The 23,340-nt window shown below is 39.5% G+C and overlaps 1 protein-coding gene across 1 annotated transcript; it reads right to left on the bottom strand.

Annotated features, from left to right (window-relative positions):
• Positions 1-3,852: 3,852 nt before the first annotated feature.
• LOC139300965 (calsenilin-like) lies at positions 3,853-9,680 on the bottom strand. The gene is made up of 8 exons (XM_070924183.1): positions 9,578-9,680; positions 7,994-8,118; positions 5,338-5,407; positions 5,050-5,120; positions 4,796-4,903; positions 4,617-4,721; positions 4,474-4,536; positions 3,853-4,387 (listed from the first exon to the last, which is right to left on the bottom strand). The coding sequence occupies exons 1-8, from the start codon at positions 9,678-9,680 to the stop codon at positions 4,340-4,342; spliced, it is 693 nt and encodes a 230-aa protein (XP_070780284.1). The 3' UTR covers positions 3,853-4,339.
• Between the last annotated feature and the right edge of the window lie 13,660 nt (positions 9,681-23,340).

The following is a 23,340-nucleotide window of genomic DNA, read 5'->3' as shown; positions in this document are numbered from 1 at the left end:
ACTGTGTTTTGAAAAATGCTACATAGATTAAGTTTGCAGGCTGTCAATTATGCCATTTTCAAGGTATTTTCACCCAAAGTAAAGTGTGATACTGTCCAAATACACTGTACAGTATATCTGGAAGTGATGGTGTTCTTGTCCAGCCAGTCTTATTTCACATTTCTCTTTTATTCTTTTATTCTCCCAGTTCATTCCTTATCATGCTCCACCCAGGGTTTTTCCTGTTCATTTTTGTTGATTCTTGCAAAAAGTTTTCAATCGATTTTAAAATTACAGTTTGACATTTTCATACTATCTAGGCAGTAGAATATCTTTAAAGTGCACTTATGTCCCTTTAGGATTAGATATTCTGTAACTGTGTCATTGAGCTCATATTGGGAGTATAGACATCTGTGTGAATCTTCTGGTTTTGACTTGCAGTTGTAAACACTTTACTCATCAAATAATATGACTAATATGGTTTGTCATGGATGTTTATGTGTTAAATAAAATAAGCAAAATAATGGTTTCTCTGCCTAAATTATATAATTTCACAAACGCTGTTGCATATTCTCCTTTAGAATCTCCTTTAAGCTAATTGAATATTTAAGTAATAACATCAAAGTACGGAATAAAGACAGTGAAACAAAGATGAGCTAATTCTGTTTCCTGTTTATTCTGCTGTTACAAACCATTTGTCTTGAATACAGTATATCTGCAGTTTCTGAATTAGGAACTTTTCCAACTTTAAACTATATTTTAGACTTTTTATTTAACAGTGATGCATTGAGCAGTTTGATATATTTTGTTGAGTGAGAGAAAGGTGAAAATTATTAGTCAAGAAAATAATTAGCAGATTAATTTGTGATGAAAATAATTGTTGCAGCCCTATAGACAAAACATGTTTATATTTCCCAAAGGAAGGTGTCATATAGTCACTGATATTGCTACTCAGCCCGAGTTCCTTATTTATAGATTTTTTTATTGGCCTAAAAATAGTCAAATTTAAGTTAATCGATCAGTAATAATACTGGAGTCAGCCCATAAAATCACCACCATGTGTTCTGAAAAAATCTAATATATAATGGTGTCCTTAACGGTAGCACCGGCCCTGAAATCATAGTAATAGTACTATTTTAAAGATAATACATAATCACCCTATATTAAACAATAAAGGACAGGAAGTTTTTGTTTAAAGAAGCTTTTATTTCATTTTATTTGACGATCGACTGCTTTCCCAGTGATCAGATGTTGTATTAAATGTGTCTTATCCAGGCTGCTACCAGGAAAGACACCACATATGTGAGAAAGATGTTGGCTGTTGGGGCAGGGGCATCCGCTTTAACAAAGGCTCTCCAGAGAGACTGGTTGTGAAATCTTTGGCCTTCGTTGTGGTAAAGCTGTTGATCTTGCTCAGAGGACGCTGTCTTATGGCCATTATGCTTCCCAGATCCATGCTTTGGCCTACCGAGGAACCCCAGGCCGTACCCGGTGCCCGTGCCACCCAGCATCCCGGCTGCTGCTGCTCCCGCCCACTTCAGGCCCTGCTTGGAGAGGCCTCGGCTCTGGGAGGGAGGCCCTTTGCCGCCATCACCTTTTCCTTGACCCCTGAAGCCTCCACGTTTACTGTATGCGTACTGTGCACCTGGGCACAGAGCTGCCATAAGCAACAGCCACACCCACAGTGAGAAAAGCTTCTTCTGGCCAGTCATTACTGCAGATCTGCACCCTGCAAAAACACATCTACAGGTATAAATACAAGCTGAGGGTATTTACTTGAGTTACTTTATTTTTGCATGGTATATTTATTTATATTGGGAGATAAAGAGAGAGGAGTCTGTGAAGTCTGCTGGCTGCCGTTCAAACTGGAATTAAAGCTTTTGATTTGGCTCACTGAACATCCAAAGTCACATGCTCACCAGCACTAACACAACAGACATCCAGAACTATCCACACGCTCTGTCAACACTGGGATTAGCTGGGCAGTATGTGTGTGATGCATATTTCTCCCTTTCATGATGTTTCTCCTGGCTCTGATAAGTAGAATACACTTTCATAGGTTGTCACAAAACATAATGATGTAGTATCAAAGGGTGCAGATATGCAGCTCTATGTATCATTGCAATGCATTTGGAAGGAGGTGGATTTATACATCTTAAATCACAGAGGTAAATGTGGTGTTGATACCGTCCATTTAGCCATTAATGATATAAAAATGTAAAATATATTAGTTAAATGTTTTTTGTTACCTTTCTGACGGGTCACACTGAGAGGTCGTGATGCTGGAGTGGCAGTCCTTTGTCAAACACAGTACAGCAGAGCAGCATTTTGGGTTCACTTCCACACCAACATCCACTCAACAGAGCCAGCACAGCTCCTCCCCAAAACAACCCCTGCTTTGCTATTGGTTCAAGATCAATAATACAGTACAGGTTGAAAGATTTTTGCTTATGGTTGCATTTCACATACTGTTAGTTTTCTCCCATTATTCACCGAATGCAAAGGCTAGGGCTATTTTCTATCACAGGTCTGTGGCAGCTCCCACCTGTATGCTTGTATTTCCTTTTATTTACATGTTTATGCCTTCATGATTCTAATGCTCAGCAGTGGTTTATTAGTTGGTCTTCTTAACTTTAACCTCTGCCTTATTATTTAACCTTAATTGTCCCTTTAACTGGAAGGACGGCCTGTAGAAGAGGAAGGTAGTCAAAGAGAAATGAGAGTTATTATAAGACAGTGAATCATTAATGCAAGTTTAACAGAAGAATATTCCTTTTTAGGCTTCATTTGCAGTGTTGCTTTTAATTTATGCCTATTTCTGTCATAATATTTACTCTTACAACCAGAAAAAACAAAATTCTGTGATTAGGCCCTGCTTTGCAGCTGAGCATCGATAGAAGGGTTCTCTTGGTTTTGCATGACTACCACCCAAAGCCCCCAGTTCTGTAGCTCAAAGCAGTTACAGTCAGTTTCTGGACATCTAAATTAGTGGAAGAGTAACACAACAATAACAATACAGAATAACACGTTTAATTCTGAACACTGAACATCTGAAAGGTAAGTGAGATCCAGAATTTAAAACTAACAAAAAATGTTTTAACCTTCTAATTTAAAATGGATAGTAAGAGACGTTTGTCTTTTCATGTTTGTGTTCATCATGTTCCTTTAAAGAAAAACAAAATGTGTTTCACTGTGTGCATCAAGATGGTAAAAATATTTGGTCGATGGGAACAAGTGTATATTCATCAATATGGCGACTTTTGCTCATAAATGGAAATATTCATCCTGCAGTCAATTAACTGCAACTGAACACTTTGTACAGAGAATAAGTGGATGTAGAACAAGAGAGATGATTGTTCAGAGAAATGAGACTGGTCAAAACAGCAGAAATTGGGGGGAAACCCGCCATGTGAAATCAAAGAACTTCGTGCCCATGCTTCGTGTCATGGGTATAGAGGATCTTCCTGAGGGACAATCAGCGGCTTGTTGTGTATCACTCCTACAATGGCTTAACTCATAGAATTTTCCATTTTACCAGATGCGTGTAGCAAGTTGCATAGAACTTTTATTTACAGCTTTTTTGCAGCTTTACAGTTACATCACTTCAAATATAATGCAACACATTATGGTTTGTTCTGTATTTCATTTTGAAAGCAGACACTCCAGCGAAAACTGGTACAAGATACAAACAAGATAAAATCTGCATGTGGAACGGATTTAGCACATTTAGATAATCTCTAGGCCCATAAAAATGATATATTTTACGTACTGATTTACTATTTTTTGTGAGGACATGATATGAAAAAAGAAGATATTCAATAGAGTTATCAGTATGTGATGGTAAATATTTATTTCAGCAGGTTTTGGGTCAACATGACAGTGACTGGGTATCACGTTTGCACAAAAATCTTAAGAACTTAGAAACATAATGCTTTTCTTTACAGTATAATAATAATAACAAAATATTCTCATTTGCCTAAGTCAGCCTCAAAGTGGTCAACAATAAAACCCCTTGCATGTGTTCAGTGTGGTTTGCCTCACATGCTTTTAAATATTGGGCAAGCACTCATGCTCATCTGACAATGATGACATTTTCCTCACATTTCCTTCATGAGCAAAAACAAAATGAAAACTGTCATGCAAATAAACATTTCTTTGTTCAAGTGATTTGGTGAATTCTGCACATTTCTCTGCATGAAACAACTTCACAGGGGAAATAATAGTGTTTGCATTAAAATGTGTCAAAGGTGATGCATGTCCCAGTTTTTCCTTTTCAGGATGAATGAAGTTATTTCAGGCCCAGAAGCTCGCTAGCTGGAAGCACTACGCAGCTTTACTAATCTACGTCCCTCCACACAAACTAGATGACATTCTCAAAGAGCTGCATGGACGCCATTATGTTTTCATCCTGTTGAGAAAAGAAAACAGATGCAAGAGAAAACGTGAACTCGGTCACTCACCATGTGGTAAAAATGTGGTTTTTGGTGGCTTTACCTTTTGGCAGGTTTCTATGAACTCATCAATAGTCACCACTCCGTCTCTGTTCCGATCCATTTTCTGAAAAATGATATATAACAATATATATTAAAATGCCAAGGATTAGGCTGTGTGGTTTAGCGGTCACAGAGATAACATACCTGGAAGAATCTCTCCACATGCTCAAAGGGGGAATCGTCTCGTACACTGGGTAAGGTATACCTGCCCATCATGTCATAAATGGAGGTCATTATTGCCATCATTTCCTGCAGGAAACCAGAGAGACATACAGCACATTGGTACGTTTTCTCATAAATGAGAATTTGTTTGTTGAACGTACCTCTTTGGTAACGTAGCCGTCTTTGTTGATGTCATACAGGTTGAACGCCCATCGCAGTTTCTCTGTGACGGAGCCTCTAAGCAACACAGACAATCCTATCACAAAGTCCTGCAAAAGCAAGTAGAAGTTTAATTATCAGCTTTCTTTGAACTAAAAATCATTATACTTAAAGCTAAAACTAAACCCCTGCCACCCTTGATAAATAAGCACAGGATATAAGATATCAACAAACATGCAGTCCCCGGTGAACTCGCCTCAAACCGGATGGAGCCACTTCTGTCCATGTCAAATGCGTTGAATAAGAAATGTGCATACGTGGTTGCATCTGAGAAATAATGAATATGCAGGAATTGGTTGTGTTTAATTGCAATCTCTCTTTCAGTCCACACGAGATAAAATTAGAGGAATTAAAACATTCGTCTTGATGAGAATTAATCACCCATTAACCTTCTCATTTTGAAATTCATTTGTGAAATTAAGTTTGCTATTCCAGTCTTTTACGTGCTTATATGACACCAGTTTGCATTAGTCACATACAGTACCTCCTTGAGGAAAGAACTGTGAGTAAATGGTCTTGAAAGTTTCCTCGTCCACTAGCCCACTGGGACACTCCTGGTGAAAGCAAAGACATTTACATTATTTAAGTCAGTTTTTTACATTATCATAAAGAGATTCGAATTTGAAACTGCCTCAAGCATTTAAAACGTGGACTTTTGCCATTTGTGAAATAACGATGAACATTCTTTGAAACTGTATCCAAAACTACACTAATATCAACTGCACTTTCTGCAGCTGCCCCACTGTCAGCTGGTCATTGTCAGCTCTGGAATAGCGTGCTGTATCTTGTACCTAACAAACATATAGGATCAATAGAAGTGTTGCTACATGGCTTCAAAAGGGCTTGTTTTTGCTTTTCTTTGTTAGAAAAGGAATCCCCTCTTGCAAAATACTACTCATCGTCCCCTCTGATAACAGAATTTTAAAGCAAGTGATTGTATCATACTGCGCAGATACAGTCTGCAGTGCAGGAATATGGCCACTAGAGGGCAGGAAGATCAGGATATCCAAAAGCTTTATTAGTTGCAAAGGGAAAATCTTGACTGAGGCTCTAAATTAATCCTCACAAAGCAGTCACCACAGAGTAGCACAGTATGAAAAGCTTGATGGCACATGATCACAAGCTGGTGGGACAATTTCCAACATCCTGTTTTGGATGAAATTGAGGGAAAATTTAAGTAATTCAAAGAAAAGGAAACACTTCAGTAACAGTACAACAGAGGAAAAAGCAAGCCAGAGAACATTATATTTTGAAAACTAAAATTTCTTAAAACAGATCACTGTCATCCCTTAGCAGAGCAGAGTCTGCCACCAAGAGCAGCGGGAACATTTCTAACATCACAGGCCAAAATGGTGAGTCACATGCAATATCTTAATCCTCCAGGCTTCAAGTGTTGCCTGTTTCATTGTCAGTATAACTAACAGGTAGGTTTTCATTACATAAAAAAACCCTGTAGCAGCTGATTTCACTGAGAGCTGGAAAAAGCTGCTAAATACACCTTTTTCATCATTTTGACTTGTGACAGCAGGAAAAGCTCAGGTGGAACTAATAATGTTAGTGATGGCTCTGCTTGAATGAAGTGTAAGCCAAGGCCGTGGAAGTGGCAAAACAAAGTGGAATGCAGCCATTATTATTGTTTTTAATTACACCTGTGCTTTTCCTGCTATGACAAGTCTAAATGTCTGCTGTTCACGAAGGTCTGTCTGGTTATTTAAAGGTGCCCTCTGGATCATTACAGTTTTGTTTACACTGAACATTTCCCACCACAACTCATTACGTGTATCGTTAAGGCCTCAGAAACCTCATTAAACATTTGCAAGCTTTTATTTTTAAACTTTAAAGCCTGATTTGTTTACATCAGCTTGCCGTCTTCTTCTTCTCCTCTTTAATGGCACATTACATCACTAACTGTCGATATACATTAACCGTCTCTGCAGTCGGCAAAACATGTATCATGTCACCCGTGTGCTCTTGCACAAAAACTGCACAGGGCGCCTTTAATCAGGGCATATTAAACTAAAGCTTTTCATTCTCAAACTGACTGGCTTTCTGAGTCCATGAGCAAATGTTGGCATTTATAATGTACACTGATGCAATAAAATCATCTTTCAGCTTTAAAGACGTGGATAAAAGTTAAGATAAAAGCTAATATAAACTATATCACCAAATGTATGTGTACACCCGTTTGCTTTTGTGTGTTTTTCATGGTTTCGGCTAGACCCCTTGGCTCTAATTAAGGTTAATCTTAATATCACAGTACAAAATTATATTTTAGACCAGTCATTCCCAACCTTGGTGTCGAGACCTCCCCGTATGGTCACAACACAAATCTGAGCACAAGATAACAAGATAGAAAATAGACAACAACAACATTTCTGCTAAATAAAATTTTCTTCTGATCTTTGTATTTTTCCTTTGTGAATTACTGGATGATTTTATCTCTTCAAGTCATTAAAACAACCTGAGAAAGGCAACCTAAACATATGCAACCTCTGATGCGAAGTCACAGGTTGCAGTTTGGGGAAGGCCAAGGTGAGGTCCACAAAGAAACGGCTTTCTCACACATATTGTACCGACTCAGACATACATGTAGTGTCTACACATACATACTAATTCTCTCTCTCTCACACATACACGCCTATACACATGCACAGAAGAGTACATTCTGTGTGGTTACACCCCAACTCTCATATTCCCCAAGCCACCGTGTTACGATAAAGTGTTGAGAGATTTTGTGAAAACAGTTGTTGTTGTCTGTCTTACATAATTTATATTCTCATTTTGTATTTTACTGGCTATTGCCTACCCCTGTCTACCTCCTCCACAGAAGGAGGCTGTTAAAGCAGATTAATGTCCATAGCTCCACAAAGACATGTTCAACAAACACATATGGGTGTAATATTTGTGCGTCCCCATACTTTTGGCCATAGTGTATATTTAATTTAAATTCTTTCCTTCTGTTCAATGATGCTCAGCCACCATTGCTATTGGTCAAATTTCACAAACTTTTGAGATAATGACAACATGCACAACAAATAGTTGCTAATTGTAAAATTGGAATCTCATCCTTTCAAATCAAAACCATTTGAGAATTTAACTGGACAAACAACAACTCCTGACTGTGCTGATTGTTTTCCTACATTTTTGAAGCCTCTGTAAAGCGACTGAAGCTCCTTCCTGGTGAACTGTGTCTGCGCTTGGAGCTGGTCGAGGCCCTCAGGTTGGTGACGCACCATGGAGAGCTCAAGGTCGCTGTCACAACTGTCTGTCAGTGGAAAAGAGAGAAAACAGGGAGGGGGAGGGTGGGAAAGAGGGGGAGGAAGAAAGGAGGGAGGAAATAGCAGTAAGACAAGAAAGAAAGAAAAAAAAAAGAAAGGGTAGGGGAGTTGAAAAGTAGCAAATCAAAATAGATGGGAGGCAGAAAATTAAAATTACTGCACACAACTCAAAATGCTCACCATCTTTACACAAACAAAAATGGAGAGGTTTAGGAAGGAAAGGTGAGGCAAGGAAATGGGCAGGAGATAAAAGGGGGTAAGAGTACAGTGTTGGATAACGATAAAAGAAAACGACACAGAGGGAAAGATGTAGGGCATTTTTTTTGAAAGAGAAGGAGGACAAATTATGAGTAAGAGGAACTTGAAGCTTGGAGAACTGTTGGTTAGAGGAAATAAGCAGATACAGTACAGGATAACTGGTGGGTGAGCGCAGTTTGTCAAGGAAAAAAGACATTTCTCATTGTGGATGTGTCTGAAATAACTCCCTCTTCCACTCATTCCCTATGTCCTACATAATAAACACAATAGTTTATAAGACGGAATACACAATACAGATTTCTGACACTGGTTGTGACGGGTGTAGTGTCACATTTTTTGTTTAGCAAACCATAATTGTTTGCTACAGAAGAGGGAGATATTATAAGAAGACCGTAGACATACATACTACTTCTTTTTTGCTCCTTTGTGGACATTTTTAATGTCACTATTGTTGGTAGAGCAAACTTTTCACACTGATAATTAGGACACTAAAATAAAATGGTGGGGAGTGATTTTAGACACGGCCTTTGATTTCGTCATAAAATCACAGGTGTCTCTTATTGATGAAGAGCCATTTAGGTGTAGCAGTGAGCCAGTATGCACAACATCACACCTAAATTCAGTGTAGCCAGTCTTCATCATTTGACAAGTCTACATGTCCGCAGTGAAAAAGGGTTATAATATCAGCCAAAGGGGCAAAACTGTTCAAGTTCAGTTCAGTAAAAAATGAGGGGGAAGAAGTTCACAGAGACGGCTGGGATGAACTGAAACTAAACAATAATGCGCAGAGGGACACCACCAGAGGAACTCACCATCTTTACACGAACAAAACACAAATGGGAAGTTGAATATGATGCAGACCAGAAGAGGTGATGAAGAAATGAGAGAGGAAGAAGAAAGTCGCAGAACTGTTAAAATATTTGGCTTTACCAACACAGTCAACATACTATTAAAGAAGAGATTCACATTTTACAAAAACAATAACACACCAATATGTACACTGAAAGAGCTTTTGGTTCCTGCAAAACATGAACAAGAGGTTCATATGTGAGTGTTGTTTTGGCTTGTCATCATTTTAGCATTACTATTACAGTCAACAAAATCAAATAACAAGAAAGTTGAACAAGATTAATGCTACACTGAACAAGGTTTTAAAAACATGAAATTCCTTTTCTCTTCATGTCTTACCTTCCAGTGACAAAGGCTCCCAAAGCCCAAACTGTTTGAGCACGACAATAAATAGTCCGATAACGACAGCGATGGCAATTACTTCCATGCCATCCAGTCCCATTGTTGGCTTGCATTAGATATCTCCTGTGCAAAAGCCCTTTTGAGAAACTTAACAAATGCTTTTGTAAAACTGACACTGAATCTGATGGAGCGGCTTGTATCCACAAACATCATCTGCTGCCAATCATCTCCTTCCTGCAGCCACCCCAGTGTTTTTGTACAGGCATCAGCTATAATGTTCACTTCAATGAAACCCCTGACTCAAAACATTGACCAGTTAGGAAAAAAAAGGCTAGTAGATGACTGCAGAGCATCTTCCTTAAAGCAAACAGGTTCAAAGTCCATCATGTGTTATTGCAGAGAGATACTGAATTCAAGTCTTAATTCGCCCAAACTATCGAAAGCTATCTCCGCTCGCAAATGATCCATCTCTGTTACTACTCGCCGGCATTTTACGTCCTGGCCAGTTCATTTTAGGATCTCTCCATCAACTCAGGGGCTCCACCCCCACTCACTCCATCTCCTCTTACTCTGTCCTGAGCTGTGTGTTTGAGGTTGGTGAGAGAGAGAGGGGGAAGGCGGGGGGGGGGGGGGGGGGGGGGGGGGGGTTATTACTGAAGGAATTTCTTTACTAATAGTCTCTGATTGACAGTCTAAGCTGTCTTTATTTGCTCAGTCATTTCAAGGATCTAAAGCTGTAAAAACCAAGCATTGATCCACATTTGCTGATGGCTGGGATATGAGCAGCACTTAGAAAGAAGGAGCCTGCCCTGCCCTTTGTGGCGCTGCTTGTGTCTACTCGGTCGTTCAGAGAAACACGCGGTCAGTAACTCCTGAGCATTCACTCAGGAGCTGAAAAACATCGTGACTGTTGTGACTGTAAAAAATGTGCCTCGTTTATGACATTGTAGTTAAGAATAGCAAAGTTAAAGTGAGTTATATCTGTGCTGCAAACCTCAGAGGTCAATTTGTTGCTCCTGTGAAATGCTCCACATGACTTTCACGCAGAGCTCTGAGAGTTTTTCCAGTCTTGTTGTTGTCTTTGCATGATTGTGCTGTGCTGCACGGAGGACAATGAGAGTAAAGAAGAATATGAGTATAGTTCACAACTGATGACTCTGCACAACATAATGGACTCAGTTAAAGTCGGAAAAAGGGGGGCGGGGAGGAAATCAATTGTTCAGAGGTAAAATACTGGTCTTAGAACAGGGAGCGAAAGTGGGCCAGAAATGCATTTGGATAGCCGGGGACGGTTTATGTAAAGGCGCTCGTCCTTAATGTCTGAGTTAAACAGCTACAGAAATAACTAATGATAGTGCCGCTCCAAAAATACAAAAGAAATTCTATACTGTGGCTGCAGCGCACCTCAAGAGCAGTGTTTTGGCTGTATGCCTACATTTGAAATTTGTATACAGAATTTGTTGTATAAGATTTTGTTGTTTCAGAGTGAGATTTGATGTCACAGTGTAATACATGTTTGATGAAAGGTGTCTCTTGTATATTAAGATAGTTCCTTATTGCTTATTCTCGATAAAAAAACTAGGATAACCTAAAATAACCTTCCAAAACAATAAGCTTTACTTTGCCTTATATGAGTCAGCAGAGTGTAAAGTGCCAGATCAGAGGCAATGGATCGTCTAATAAAAAGGTGCAACTAGTTGTGGGATTTTTGCAGTATTTCTGATGTGTGGGTCAATCCCACCAGAAACACACACAGCCATTACACCAACATGCAAGATGCATGAGCTCATGTGGGAACTGGCCTGCCATAAACATTATGCAGCATTATACTGTTTAATGCACCCTAAGTGCGGATCTCTCCCTGTTCTTCTATTAAATACAGACAAGAGTGAGGTGGCTTAAGCATGCAGAGATGCAGACGGTGCAGCCATCAGTCTCACCGGCAGGTTTTAATGACTGCAGTGAGAGCAGCATTACAGCTCAGAGCCCGAGGCCATCAATCAAAAGACTATCATGCAAGTTCTCGTCACACAATTAAACACCCTTAACTTTGCTCCCTCTCAGCCTTTTTTCTAAGTGCACTCTTTTTGCTGTTTCGTTGGTGTTAGGCAGTTTTGGCAAGAAAACACACATTACATAATGCTGAGGGGGATACAAGGGGATTTCACCTGCTCGTTCTGTCCAGGTTTCATCAAACTCTGAATGGCATTATCAAACATAGTTTTTAAATGGGCACTGCTAACACTAATTACACGAGATACTATAAGTTAAAAGGGTATGACAGCCATTCTGAATGTCATTTTAATAGCAGTATTTCCTATATCTGTAGGCTGTTCACAGAAGACCACGCCTCTCCTTTTAACAGCTGATATGATTTGACAGAGAGCACAAATGTTTTCACTCTCTATAATATTATATGACAGTTAGCTTCCTCTCTTATACAGCTAACAAGGAGGAGAGGCCGTTTTTCACGTCTTATACATCACAGAAGTGCAACATCCTCTGCTGATGCCTGCGGTGTGATGTAAATAAAAAAAAAGATTATTATTTGAAATTGTGTTATTCTCACTTTCATAACAAGAGAAACAATAATGTATAAATCATGTCGTGCATTGCATCAATGAACCCAACATCATTTTCATCACTTAACAGCAATTCTACATTTTCCAGCATGATTTTTCTTTTTTAATGTTAGTCATATTTGTTTCTGTGTGAGCATGCCTCTGGAAGCATTTTTATTTGGCTTTATGGGAGTGAGTGCAGACCACCATCCACTGTATAGAGACAGCGGTGCAGGAGACATTCAGGTGCTGTAATGCCCATAGACCAGTAGATGGCGATCAAGTTGTTATAAAGTGGAGGAGATATGTTCAAACCTTAACAAATATTTTCTATTTTAATACACTGATGCATAAAATAGTAGTAAGTGAGAATAATGACGTGCTGACAACATGTTTAGTGATTCACTGCAGCTGCTGTAGATTTACTTAAAGGCTGATGTCCAAATAAGTGACAGGATACATTGTTAAATCTAAACTGTATAATATGCCTGTTTGAAGGGATAGCTTGTCAGCCATCAGAGCATTTGTTCTGTTATTGTTTTCATCGGTGTCCCGTCGTCACATGACCATCTGTCTGTTGGCAGAGAGAGAAATCTGGATGGCAACAGCAGGTCATTTCTGGAAGCCGCAGAGGAGCGATTCTGTCTGTTTACCACTGTGTTTGTTACACAGACTGATTAAAAGTATCAGAGAAATGAGGGGAATATGTGATATTGCTTGGACAGATTGCAGAAATGAATGTCTGTCCTGCCTGACAAGTGCAGGCACACAGCTGACTGTCTGCCCGCACAGAAGGGCAATGTCAATAATTTAAATAGGGGGCAGTCAGAGGAAGACACCATGCTCTTCATCTTCAGAAATGTGCCACTTCTCCATTTGTAATACATAAACATGGTGAAAGGAAATCCAAAGCTAGATTCTTTTTTTCCATTTTCATATTGATTATTTTCATTTTTATGTATTTTTTTTGAATTGTTAAGATTGAAACTAGACCTTTAGATGAAATCGGTCCTTCTAATTTCTTGGAGGTAAAGTGGTCAGACAACATTCCTGTGTGTGTGTGTGTGTGTGTGTGTGTGTGTGTGTGTGAGAGAGAGAGAGAGAGAAAAGAGAGGGAGAGTGAGATCAAACTTAATTCTATGAAGCAGAATCAGAGGTGAGTCCATTTATTGACTGATTAGCTACTGAAATGAAGTGGCGTTTGGTGAAGTGAGCTCCGCACTGTAAACACTGAATAGAGGGAGAGAATGGCATGAACATATAGAAGATATACAATGTAGATGGGGTTTTAAAATTCATGTATTCTGTAGTGCAGGAGATTGAAGGCCTGCCCTCCTACTATATCTCCCTCCTGCTTTGCTCTGCCTCCCTCGCTGTCACACACAATCATGCAGATATTCAATATGCTGTATTGTTGTTTAGGGTGTGTCTCTTCATGTGCCTGTACCTGGCCCTTGTTGCGTGGTACTGGCGATAATCCACTTGACGAGGCAACAATTCATCAGAGATTTACGTGTGAGCCGTGGTTTCTGCCATTTGGAGCCCTCTGTCTGTCCACCCGGGTTTGGATCTTTGCCATTGGCGTCAGGCAAGAGACCGCCATCCACTGCCTTTTCATTCCCCTGAGGAAGACAGAAAAGAAACTGACCCATGGATCTAGGGATAGCAATGGTGGTCCACCACTTTGGTCCAGACTGAAATATCTCAACAATTATTGGATGGATTTCCATGACATTTGGTATAGATACTCATGGTGCCCAGAGGATGAATTGTGTTTAGTGCTAATTAACAAATGTTAGCATGATAGCAGACTAAACTAAGATAGTGAACATGGTAAACATTATACCTGATTAGCGTCAGCATGTTAGCATTGTCAATGTGAGCATGTTAGCATGCTGATGTTAGCATTTAGCTCAAAGCACTGCTGTGCCTAAATACGGCCTCACAGAGTCGCTAGCGTGGCTGCAGACTCTTCGTCTTGTTGTTGGTAAATTTCATTTAGAAAGTTAATAATGTTGAGCGTTAAACCACACATGCAGACAGACATTTAAAGAAACGTTACATTTTGGGGTGCCCTGGTGACTTACAAGCAGGGTCTCATGATGCTGACCATGTAACAGCAATATCCCCTGTTCGAGTTCAGCTCTGGCCTTTGTTACACATCAACCCTCTCTCTCCCCCCTCATGTCCTGTCAGCTCTCTACTGCACTCTATCTAATAAAGGCAGGAAATGCACCCAAAATACTTAAAAAAAGAGACTTTCTCTGCATTGCAACTTGGAGTGGTGCCTCAAGCCCACAAATCCACCACCCACTGGCGGGTATAGGATGAAAGTTAGTGAGAGCAGAAGGTCCTTCACACTTTAATGTACGAAACAGAGACATGTCTGAAGGCACATTTTCCTCTGGTATAACTTCCCATAACTGCCTCTTAGGACAGACAAGTTACACATTGATATAGAATTTTTTTTATCATATGGTGATATGACATAACAGTAGGTTTGGGACTGGCCAGCTAGATCTGCTTTCATAGCTTTACATGGTGAAATGTAGCAAGGCTCTGGTGACAGCTGGACCAGCAGCAGCAGTTCAGACATCCAGCCAACTGGTGAGTATGGATGAACAGATCGATACCTCAGTAATCAATACCTCAATACTCAAATGCTGCTCATTTGATATTAAAGAGTTGATTACAAGGACTTATTTATGGCTCTCATAGATGCCTCCAGACTCTTTGCACCTACATACTGCATGTTCTAACGTTGCAGTTACGAAGGGATCAGTTTACATAGTTCTGTAAAACCTTTTTTGATGTATTATACAGATTGAGAAATATTAAATAAGTTTTAAATGTGCTTAGTTTCCGGAAAAAGAGAGAAAGAATTGGAAGAAAAATCTTATGTTCTTGTAACACGAGCACTTATGAGAATAGGGACATGACAGCTCTTGTTTCCAGTTATTTTCACCGTCACATCTTCTCATCTCACACTGGATGCACATTCAGTGTTTCTATATTCAGATTAATATTTCAGCGATAATAAAGCTGCACATTCCTCACTCTCAGATGAAAGGATGATAAAGGATGCTTTTGGGATTTTTGCGTGATTGGTTCTCTTTCCATTTTGAATATTTTGTTGTCTCAGGCACCATCCTCGTTGGACTGTGTTGATTGATACGCTGTCCGTCTTATTGTACAATATTCTGTTCTGCCCGGCACGACGACATGTGCTGCTTTTCTTGTAGGTTTGGATTTGGCCCATCTGAGGCTTCTTCCTTCCTTTTGTTGTTTGGTTCCTTGTAGCTAGTTTTCTTAATGCTGCTCGTCTGTATAAATAAACCAGCTTTCTTTAAGAGGTTGTTGAGAATGTAATGTGAAGAGTTTGTAGAGAAAATGGACAGGACTAATATCTGGGGAGCTCCTCTGTCCCCCTGGTCCCCTATTTGAATATGAAGGGATGTCAAAGCATACAGAGCATCGAGAATGTCGCTCAATAATTCACACTCCTTAAAACTGCATCAATAAAAGATCAGAGTTGGCTGCCAGGGTGAGGTAAGATGGATACTTGATGGGCCAATCCGAAAGCCACATAAACAAACAGACACAAACTGTAGATATATACAATCACATGCATTCGTGCCAGATACACAATTGCACCAAATATGAACGTGTGAATGTATGAACACATATACAACTCATACTTATATGCAGACATGCAACCTTCTGGAGTGTCCTAGGGTTAGAGTTAAACCCTATAATATATTCATTATAAAATATCAGTCATACTAAATCATCCGTGACCCATTTAGAGTTTCGGTGACTCCATGTTGAGAAAATGGTCTCCAAGATCTGAAGAGAAGGTGATTCAGGGGCTTAAGAGCTGCATTATTAAAAGGGCTGAGGCCACGTGTGCTTTGTGTAGTGAGATGCTCCCTGTGATCATCGCGGGCGACCATCCTCCACTGATCATTACATATGTTACCTTTGTGAGCACACACACACACACACACACACACACACGTTTCTTTCTCCCAGCCCAGTTGCAAAAGAGACAGCTGATGGTAAAATGTTTTGGTAAAATAACAAAACCTCCTGCTGTTAGCCTGCTTTGTACATTTTCAAGTGACGTCCAATCCAGCTGCCTTCATCCCAAAAGGAATCTTAACCACCTGCGAGGCTCTTAACTCCCTTTTATTTCTGTTTTCTGTCTTTCCAAGATGTTTTGGCCTGAAGTTACGGGCATGAAAAACAAACACAGCACTTGTTGTATTAGTATCTGCCGTGAGGATAGCTTGACATTCAGTGCATGTGCCTTATATAATTCTCTTTAAAGTCTGAAAGCACCAGTTTACTCAAGTATTGTACTTAAATCCAAGTACTTTATTGCTTCAATTGTATGCTATATTTCCACTCCACTTCATTTCAGAGAGAAATGTTGTACTTTTTACTCCATTACAGCAGATCCAGATTTGAGATACAAAACATATGATCAATAAATAAAATATAATTCATCTTTATTGATTAAACTAACCAACATCATGTAAAGAAGTTAAAGGTAGCCCCCAATGCAACCAGCTACAACATAAAAATGATGCTTACATGTTAATGCAATAATCATAACAACATCCCAATATATAATTAGTATTTTTACTTTTGATCCCTTCAATATATTTAGCTGATAATAGTTCTGAACTTATATATACAGGACTTTTACTTGTATATTTTATATTTTTATTTACTTATACGTGAAGGATCCGAGTACTTCTCACATGGCTCACTCAAATGTGGGGTTCAATGCCTTTTCTCTGTAATGTTCAGTCAAGTTTTAATACTTTCCTCTGTTGATAAATTAGAAGTAAAGTCACAGTAAGTCCGCTACAGAGTACCACAGGCACATTATAAACACATGCAGGAATAATATCACCACGGTTGATCGCTCTGCGTGCCAGTCTATTCCAGCAAGAAGTAAATGAAAGCACATAGTAATACATGTTGATTGTACCTGCATTGCGTCTGGATTTGAGTCGCTGTTTTGCAGAAAAAACAAACCCGCTGTAGCTTAATCCTCCTCCGCTCGCGCTCCTCAAGCCTTCAGTGATGTGCGGTCGCGTGCAGAGAGAGAAAGCAGCTGAAGGCGGAGCAGAGCCCCGAGCTCACGCGCCGAGCTCACGCGCCGAGATGAGGATGAACGCTATGAAACTACGAGCATCACAGCGACACATGAAGCCGAGGAGTCAGACTCTGAAGCCTGAGCTGCTCTCACCCAGACAAGAGGAGGCGAAACACATTTATAGAGCGACAGAAGGAGCGGGGTGCTTCCATCGTGACAAATATTATTAGAAGTGCCAGACATATTATAACCTGCAGTGATGGTGTATGGGTCCAAACTCAGACAGGCGCTAACAGTCTGACTCTCTGAGGAAATTAAAAAGGATTGCTGTGTTTCACACACACACACACACACACACACACACACACTGTCCAAAGCTCTGTGTGCTTGGCTTTCTGTATGATCCTGCTCAGATATAATAACAATAATAATGATAATAATAATAATAATAACAGGAGGAGTATTATATTATTAGATGTACAGCACACCCCCATCATCTGGGAGGAAAATCGTGCAGGCTGCTTGTAACAATTTATCTAGCTATGATGAAATGAGGAAAAAGTCACGCACAATTTGCAGGATGAAAATGACAATTTGTCAACATGCAAAAACTGTTTTCTTGTGAGTTTTTTCTGAACTGACTCTTGTGTATTTGAACTTTTTAGTGCCATTTTAGTTATTTCAGAGCTTAAAAATATCAATATTACAATATTACATTTATCTGTGGTGGTCTCCTTTATACATGAGGGTGAATTTAGGTGGTTAGTTCTATTGGTTTGTTCTTGCCAAATGTTCTCAAACCACCAAACAACAACACTTCCCATCGACAATGAATAAACAGGCTGTCTCAGTGTCAAAATGGCATCATGTCGCACAATTCCTTTAATGTGACTTTGAAATTTGACATTACCGGTTTCAGATTAACTTGAAAGGTAAATGAATACGAGTGCAGGAAGCTGCCTCCTGTGCCCAAAAATATGCTCTGACAATGCCTCTGCATCAGTTTAAGTGCCTCTTCTCAAATTCTATGAAAGTCATGAGGAAGAGGAGCAGGGCTTTTTACGGTCGGGGGGGGGGGGGGGGGGGGGGTCTGACAAAAAAAAAGTAAAGATGAAGACCGACAGGGAGAGAGAGAGGGAGGGAGAGAGGGATGGAGAGGGATGGGTTGGCTGATACATGGAAAGAATTCAATATGTTTATGATCAGAGTCTTCTTTATGTTAGATAAGCAATCAACACTGGGACAGAAATCAGTGTGTGTATGTGTGTGTGTGTGTGCATGTATTTGTAAAACAACAACAAAAAGAAACTGGTTCCTGCTTGTTGCAGAGGTGACACACTGACTAAAACATAAAAAGTGTCATTGTCACTCCACTACGTCTTCTCAAAGCAGATGAATGCCAAGAGATAAAATATGAACTCTTAACATCTGTTTCAGTTGTGTTTCTATGAATTCTGTATCATTGCTGTATTATGAATTGAAGCAATTTGAAATTAAATGTATCATTAATTTGATCATTATTCAAGATGATTCTCAGTTGTCAGACCTCTAACCACTGTTACTGCTATCATGAAAGCTGGAGAAATTCATTATTTCTGTTCTATCTGTCCTCGTGCCTCTTCTCTTCCCACAGGTCTGTCTCACTCCTGCAGACACTGGAGTTATTTTTAGCCTCACAAGTTCCAGAGAGCCTCCAGTTTCCCTGGTGCCTTACACATCAGCTCAGGGTTTAATTGAGGGTGCGTGTACAGTGCAGATATGCCTTGTGTGTGTACGTGAACGTTTCTTTTATTTTCTCTCTTTCCTCATAAATATTGCATTTTTTTTTCAGAATTTGCCACAAACACTCACATGCATGGCTGCACACATGTGAGCACATATTCACACTTTGTGTCCAGCTGTGCCACAAATATCCACTGCTTCTCATCCTTCTGTATGATAGGAGACATGAACATAACCTTTAAATGTAACATTAAAACCTGTTTATGACAATATTGACATGTTCATGTAATGGAGAAGATGAGCATTTAAGGTCTGTTGTTGTTTACACTCTGCGGTTATAACTCTTTCCCCAAAAGTCCAAACACAAAGCAAAAATACAGAAGAACCAAAATTAAAATCTTATCTGAGAGATATTTCTAAGAAGCAATAATCGAAAAAGACTATGAGTCTGCAGCCATGCTAGTGGCACTGAGAGGCTGTGTCTTGAGCTAAATGGGTTGTGAGTAAAGGTCAGCATGCTAACATGCTGATGCTAAGCAGGTATAACGTTAACCATGTTCACCATCTTAGCATGTTAGCATGCTAACATTTGCTAATTAGCTCTTAACAGAAAGTACAGCTGAGGCTGATGAGAGTGTCATTTTGCAGGTTTTTAGTTATTAACCAAAGTGTTGGACAAGTTGAAATTTTGAGCTGATTATGGCGCTAGATGAAAAGTCAGAGGATCACTGAAGTCAGAGGGATTCATCATCTGGGAACCATGAATGTCTGTACAACATGTCATGGTAATTCATCAATTAGTTGCGATATTTCAGTCTGGACCGACAGACAGAAATTGCCATCCCTAGAGCTAAAAACACCTTTTCTCCTCGGTGGAGTTGCACATGTTTAATTTTCTGAGTAACACTACACGCCTATGGCAGAGTAGTAGTCAGATGTTAGTAGCGTTCACCCTCCTGCACTGCCGCAATGATTTTATCTCCAGCGATGTGACTATAATTTGAGTGAAAAGCAGAAACTGCTGTTGTGTCTTCGCAGTCTCTGTTTTAGGGGTTTAGTGCACCTGGAAAAAGTTGAATTCATTTAGTATCTGGGTTGTCGACTTGTTCCATTTCAGACAGTCTCCAGTTTGGTTTTTCACACTGGCTACAATGCTGTTGAAGATATAGCAGAATATAACCACTTCATTTACCCTCTGCTGCACCCCACTCAAATGTTTTCGTGACCCATGAGGCTCACAGGAACGATAATGCCAAATAATTTCAATGTTCTAATTAACTCAAAAATCCTAATCTGTCCCTTGTGTTAATTATGTATGTGCAGCACTGAAGATACTGCCATGGTCGTTTTTATTAGAGACCCCTGAAGGTTACAAGTTAATTACACTGTGTGCCTTCACTTAACTTCTTTTCCACTAAAACCTTGTGTGAATGTGGAATACAGCAGATAAAAGTTTCATGTTCTTCTTGCCTGTATTCTGCAGTAATTGCAGGGTGATTGGATTGGAGTTTGACATGTGTTCGTCTTATTGTGGTCACCTTAAATTTAATGGTTTCACATGTAATGCTGTGAGTTTGCACATGTTTGCGTAATACAACAAAGAAGCAGTGAAATCCACATATCTCCAAATTACATGATGTTGAAATTTTAAGATAAACGGAATAATTACGTTTTCTTATATGGGTTGACAACATTTAAACCCCCATTTTTTTTTGTATCTGAGCTGTTTTTCTTTGCTAATAAAAAGTTGCCATTCTGGAGATACATTATTTTCACAGGACAGCATAAAGTAATCATAAAGTGTATGAAAATGAAATAATAAAGATGTTATATTAGTTGACCAAAGCTCTATTTATTAATTTCTTTGTTTGCACAAAGATACAGTTATTATAAAAGATATGATATGTACACATGTACAAACACACATTTATCCATATATACTTAGACACACATGAATTCAAAGTGAACAAAAGCCTGCAGGAGATGTAAGAGGCTATAAGCCGATACAAAGACCTGTCTGAAAAAAACAAGGCGAGATGAACAGAATCACCTTGAATAAAAATAATAAGGGGTTGGAAGGGTTGGTTAGTTTGGTTGCTATGTCAATCATCTCAGTCACAGGTGGAGCAGGAGTGTTTGTCTTGGTATTCGGAAACATGCTTGAAAAGCTAATGTGCAGTTTTGTATTTCACGTACACACAAGTTTTGCAAAATATCAGAAATGTTTCGTGATTGTAGAAGATGTCAGACATGCTTCTCCACTGGCTGACCCCTCTCACCCCGGACACAAACTGTCTCAGACAGACTCTCCTTCTGCGGTCCATCAGGACTAAAACCTCAAGCCACAAGAACAGTTTCTTCCCGTCTGCATCTGGCCTCATAATCAACAAGGCCCGGGAACCTCACTGATACTGCTGCTGACTCTTATCTCCTCCCATAGACACTACACGTTACATTAAGGTACAGTCTCCACATCTGCCTCAATGCTTTACATTATACAACATCTTTTGGACTATTGCCTCTGGACATTGCACATATTCCTCATACTTCAACTTCATACTGTGAATCTTTGCACATTCCTTGGTCAATATTTTGCACATTCCTGCACAAACTGTACCACTCTATCATTTGGAAAAAAAAAGATATATTGTACATACTTTTTTTTATAATACTTTATAATATTTTTAATATCATATATATATAATATATTTATTGTAGTACTTGTTATGCACCAAAATACCAAAGCAAATTCCTTGTATGTGAAGACCCACTTGGCAATAAACCCGATTGTGATCTTGATGTTCAGCACCACGGACAGCGACTGAGTTTAGAGGTCACATGATTACACTTTGACGGGACTCCTGAGGCACGGCTGCAGCACATCTGCAATCATCCTGGTGGTCCGATAAACCACAGGGAGGGGAGACAGAGGTGAGCCACTACTGGAGCCATTACTGCTGCAGCTGTCACACCTGCCTCGTCTCTCCACAGATTTATCCCGTAACTGCTCCCTCACGGCCAGCTTCATCAGCTCCTCCTCACTCTCTCAGCCTGGTCACGATCTGTGCCTTATACTGTAGGTCTGTGTGAAAACAAACTTGAGGGGTGTTTGGCTGCACCACAGTGGTGGAGAATGATAGCACAATGCACACAGAGAGTAACTCTAATTTGCTTTCTATTATTTACCACTCATCTGTTTCTCCCCTGCTGTCTGAGCCACAGGGCCTCTGTGCTACTTGGTCTACTTATTAACTTAACTTATTATTTTATTGTATAAATTAACATTTTTATTTTTTGGAATTTGCACTTTAGTCAATTATTTGTATTTTGATGTTTGTTTCACTACATTTAAAAAATGGAAACTTTTAGATAAAATTTTAGACTCTGTTTTACTTTCATTATTTAACAGTATAAATACCAGATATTTTCCACTCGTGATATTATGAGTATATATTTCAACACTTTTTAAACATTTTTTTTGTCTTACATCTATTGTACTGGATAATAATTCATCTCTGTTTAATTTTCAGTTTGGACACCAGATGTCACTATTGTCCATAACATGCTGTAGAAGCAGAGAACAGGCTTTTAAACTGAGGACCTTTGAGGTCTCAGGTCGCAGCACACAACTACGGACAGACAAACGTGTATCCAGCATAATCAATAAAAAGAACAATAGAAAATCTTATTCATCCAGCTTCAGCAACAGATTGTGCAACTTTCAGTCACAACCCTGTCATTCAAAAGGTTGAGAGGGTAACAGCATTCAGCAAACCCAAGGAGGATGTTAAATGTGCTCTCTCTCTCTCTCTCCCTCTCTCTCTCTCATGCCTTTTAAAATTTACATAATCCCAGTTTTACTCTGCTGACCTGTGATTATGTTCCATTGCATAATCACAGGGTGTCTGTGTTACATTTATACAGTGTGATTAGCCTGATGTAACACCCTGTAATATTTAAACTGTTCTCATGCTGATGTGTGTCAGGGCTCTTTTTCTTTGTGGCAAGTCACAAAAGTAAAGAAAAACACTCAACTAGCATGATGAAATAAGCTTTTGTTCACCAGACAGATGTTCCAGCCCTCAGGGAACAAGCTGAAAATATCTGTTGTAACTAGATGGGGGAAAAGAAAAGTCACAGGGTGCCTGCAGTATTTGTATTAGCCTTTGGTGGAGCTTTTTTCCTGCAGGACGTTTTCTTTCTTTGTGTAAATCTCTTAATGATCTTGTTTACCCTTCAGCGATAATGATTACTTACTGGGCAGAGCAGAGAGTGTTGCCATAAAAAGAAGCAGGAAGTCTGTTACTGCTCACAGACTTGTGTTGCTCTCTCCCTCTCTCAGACACACTCATGCGTGGACACACTTAAAC

Source organism: Enoplosus armatus, chromosome 18 (genome assembly GCF_043641665.1).
Source record: "Enoplosus armatus isolate fEnoArm2 chromosome 18, fEnoArm2.hap1, whole genome shotgun sequence".
Taxonomy (NCBI): domain Eukaryota; kingdom Metazoa; phylum Chordata; class Actinopteri; order Centrarchiformes; family Enoplosidae; genus Enoplosus; species Enoplosus armatus.
This window is presented reverse-complemented; position numbering and strand designations above follow the sequence as displayed.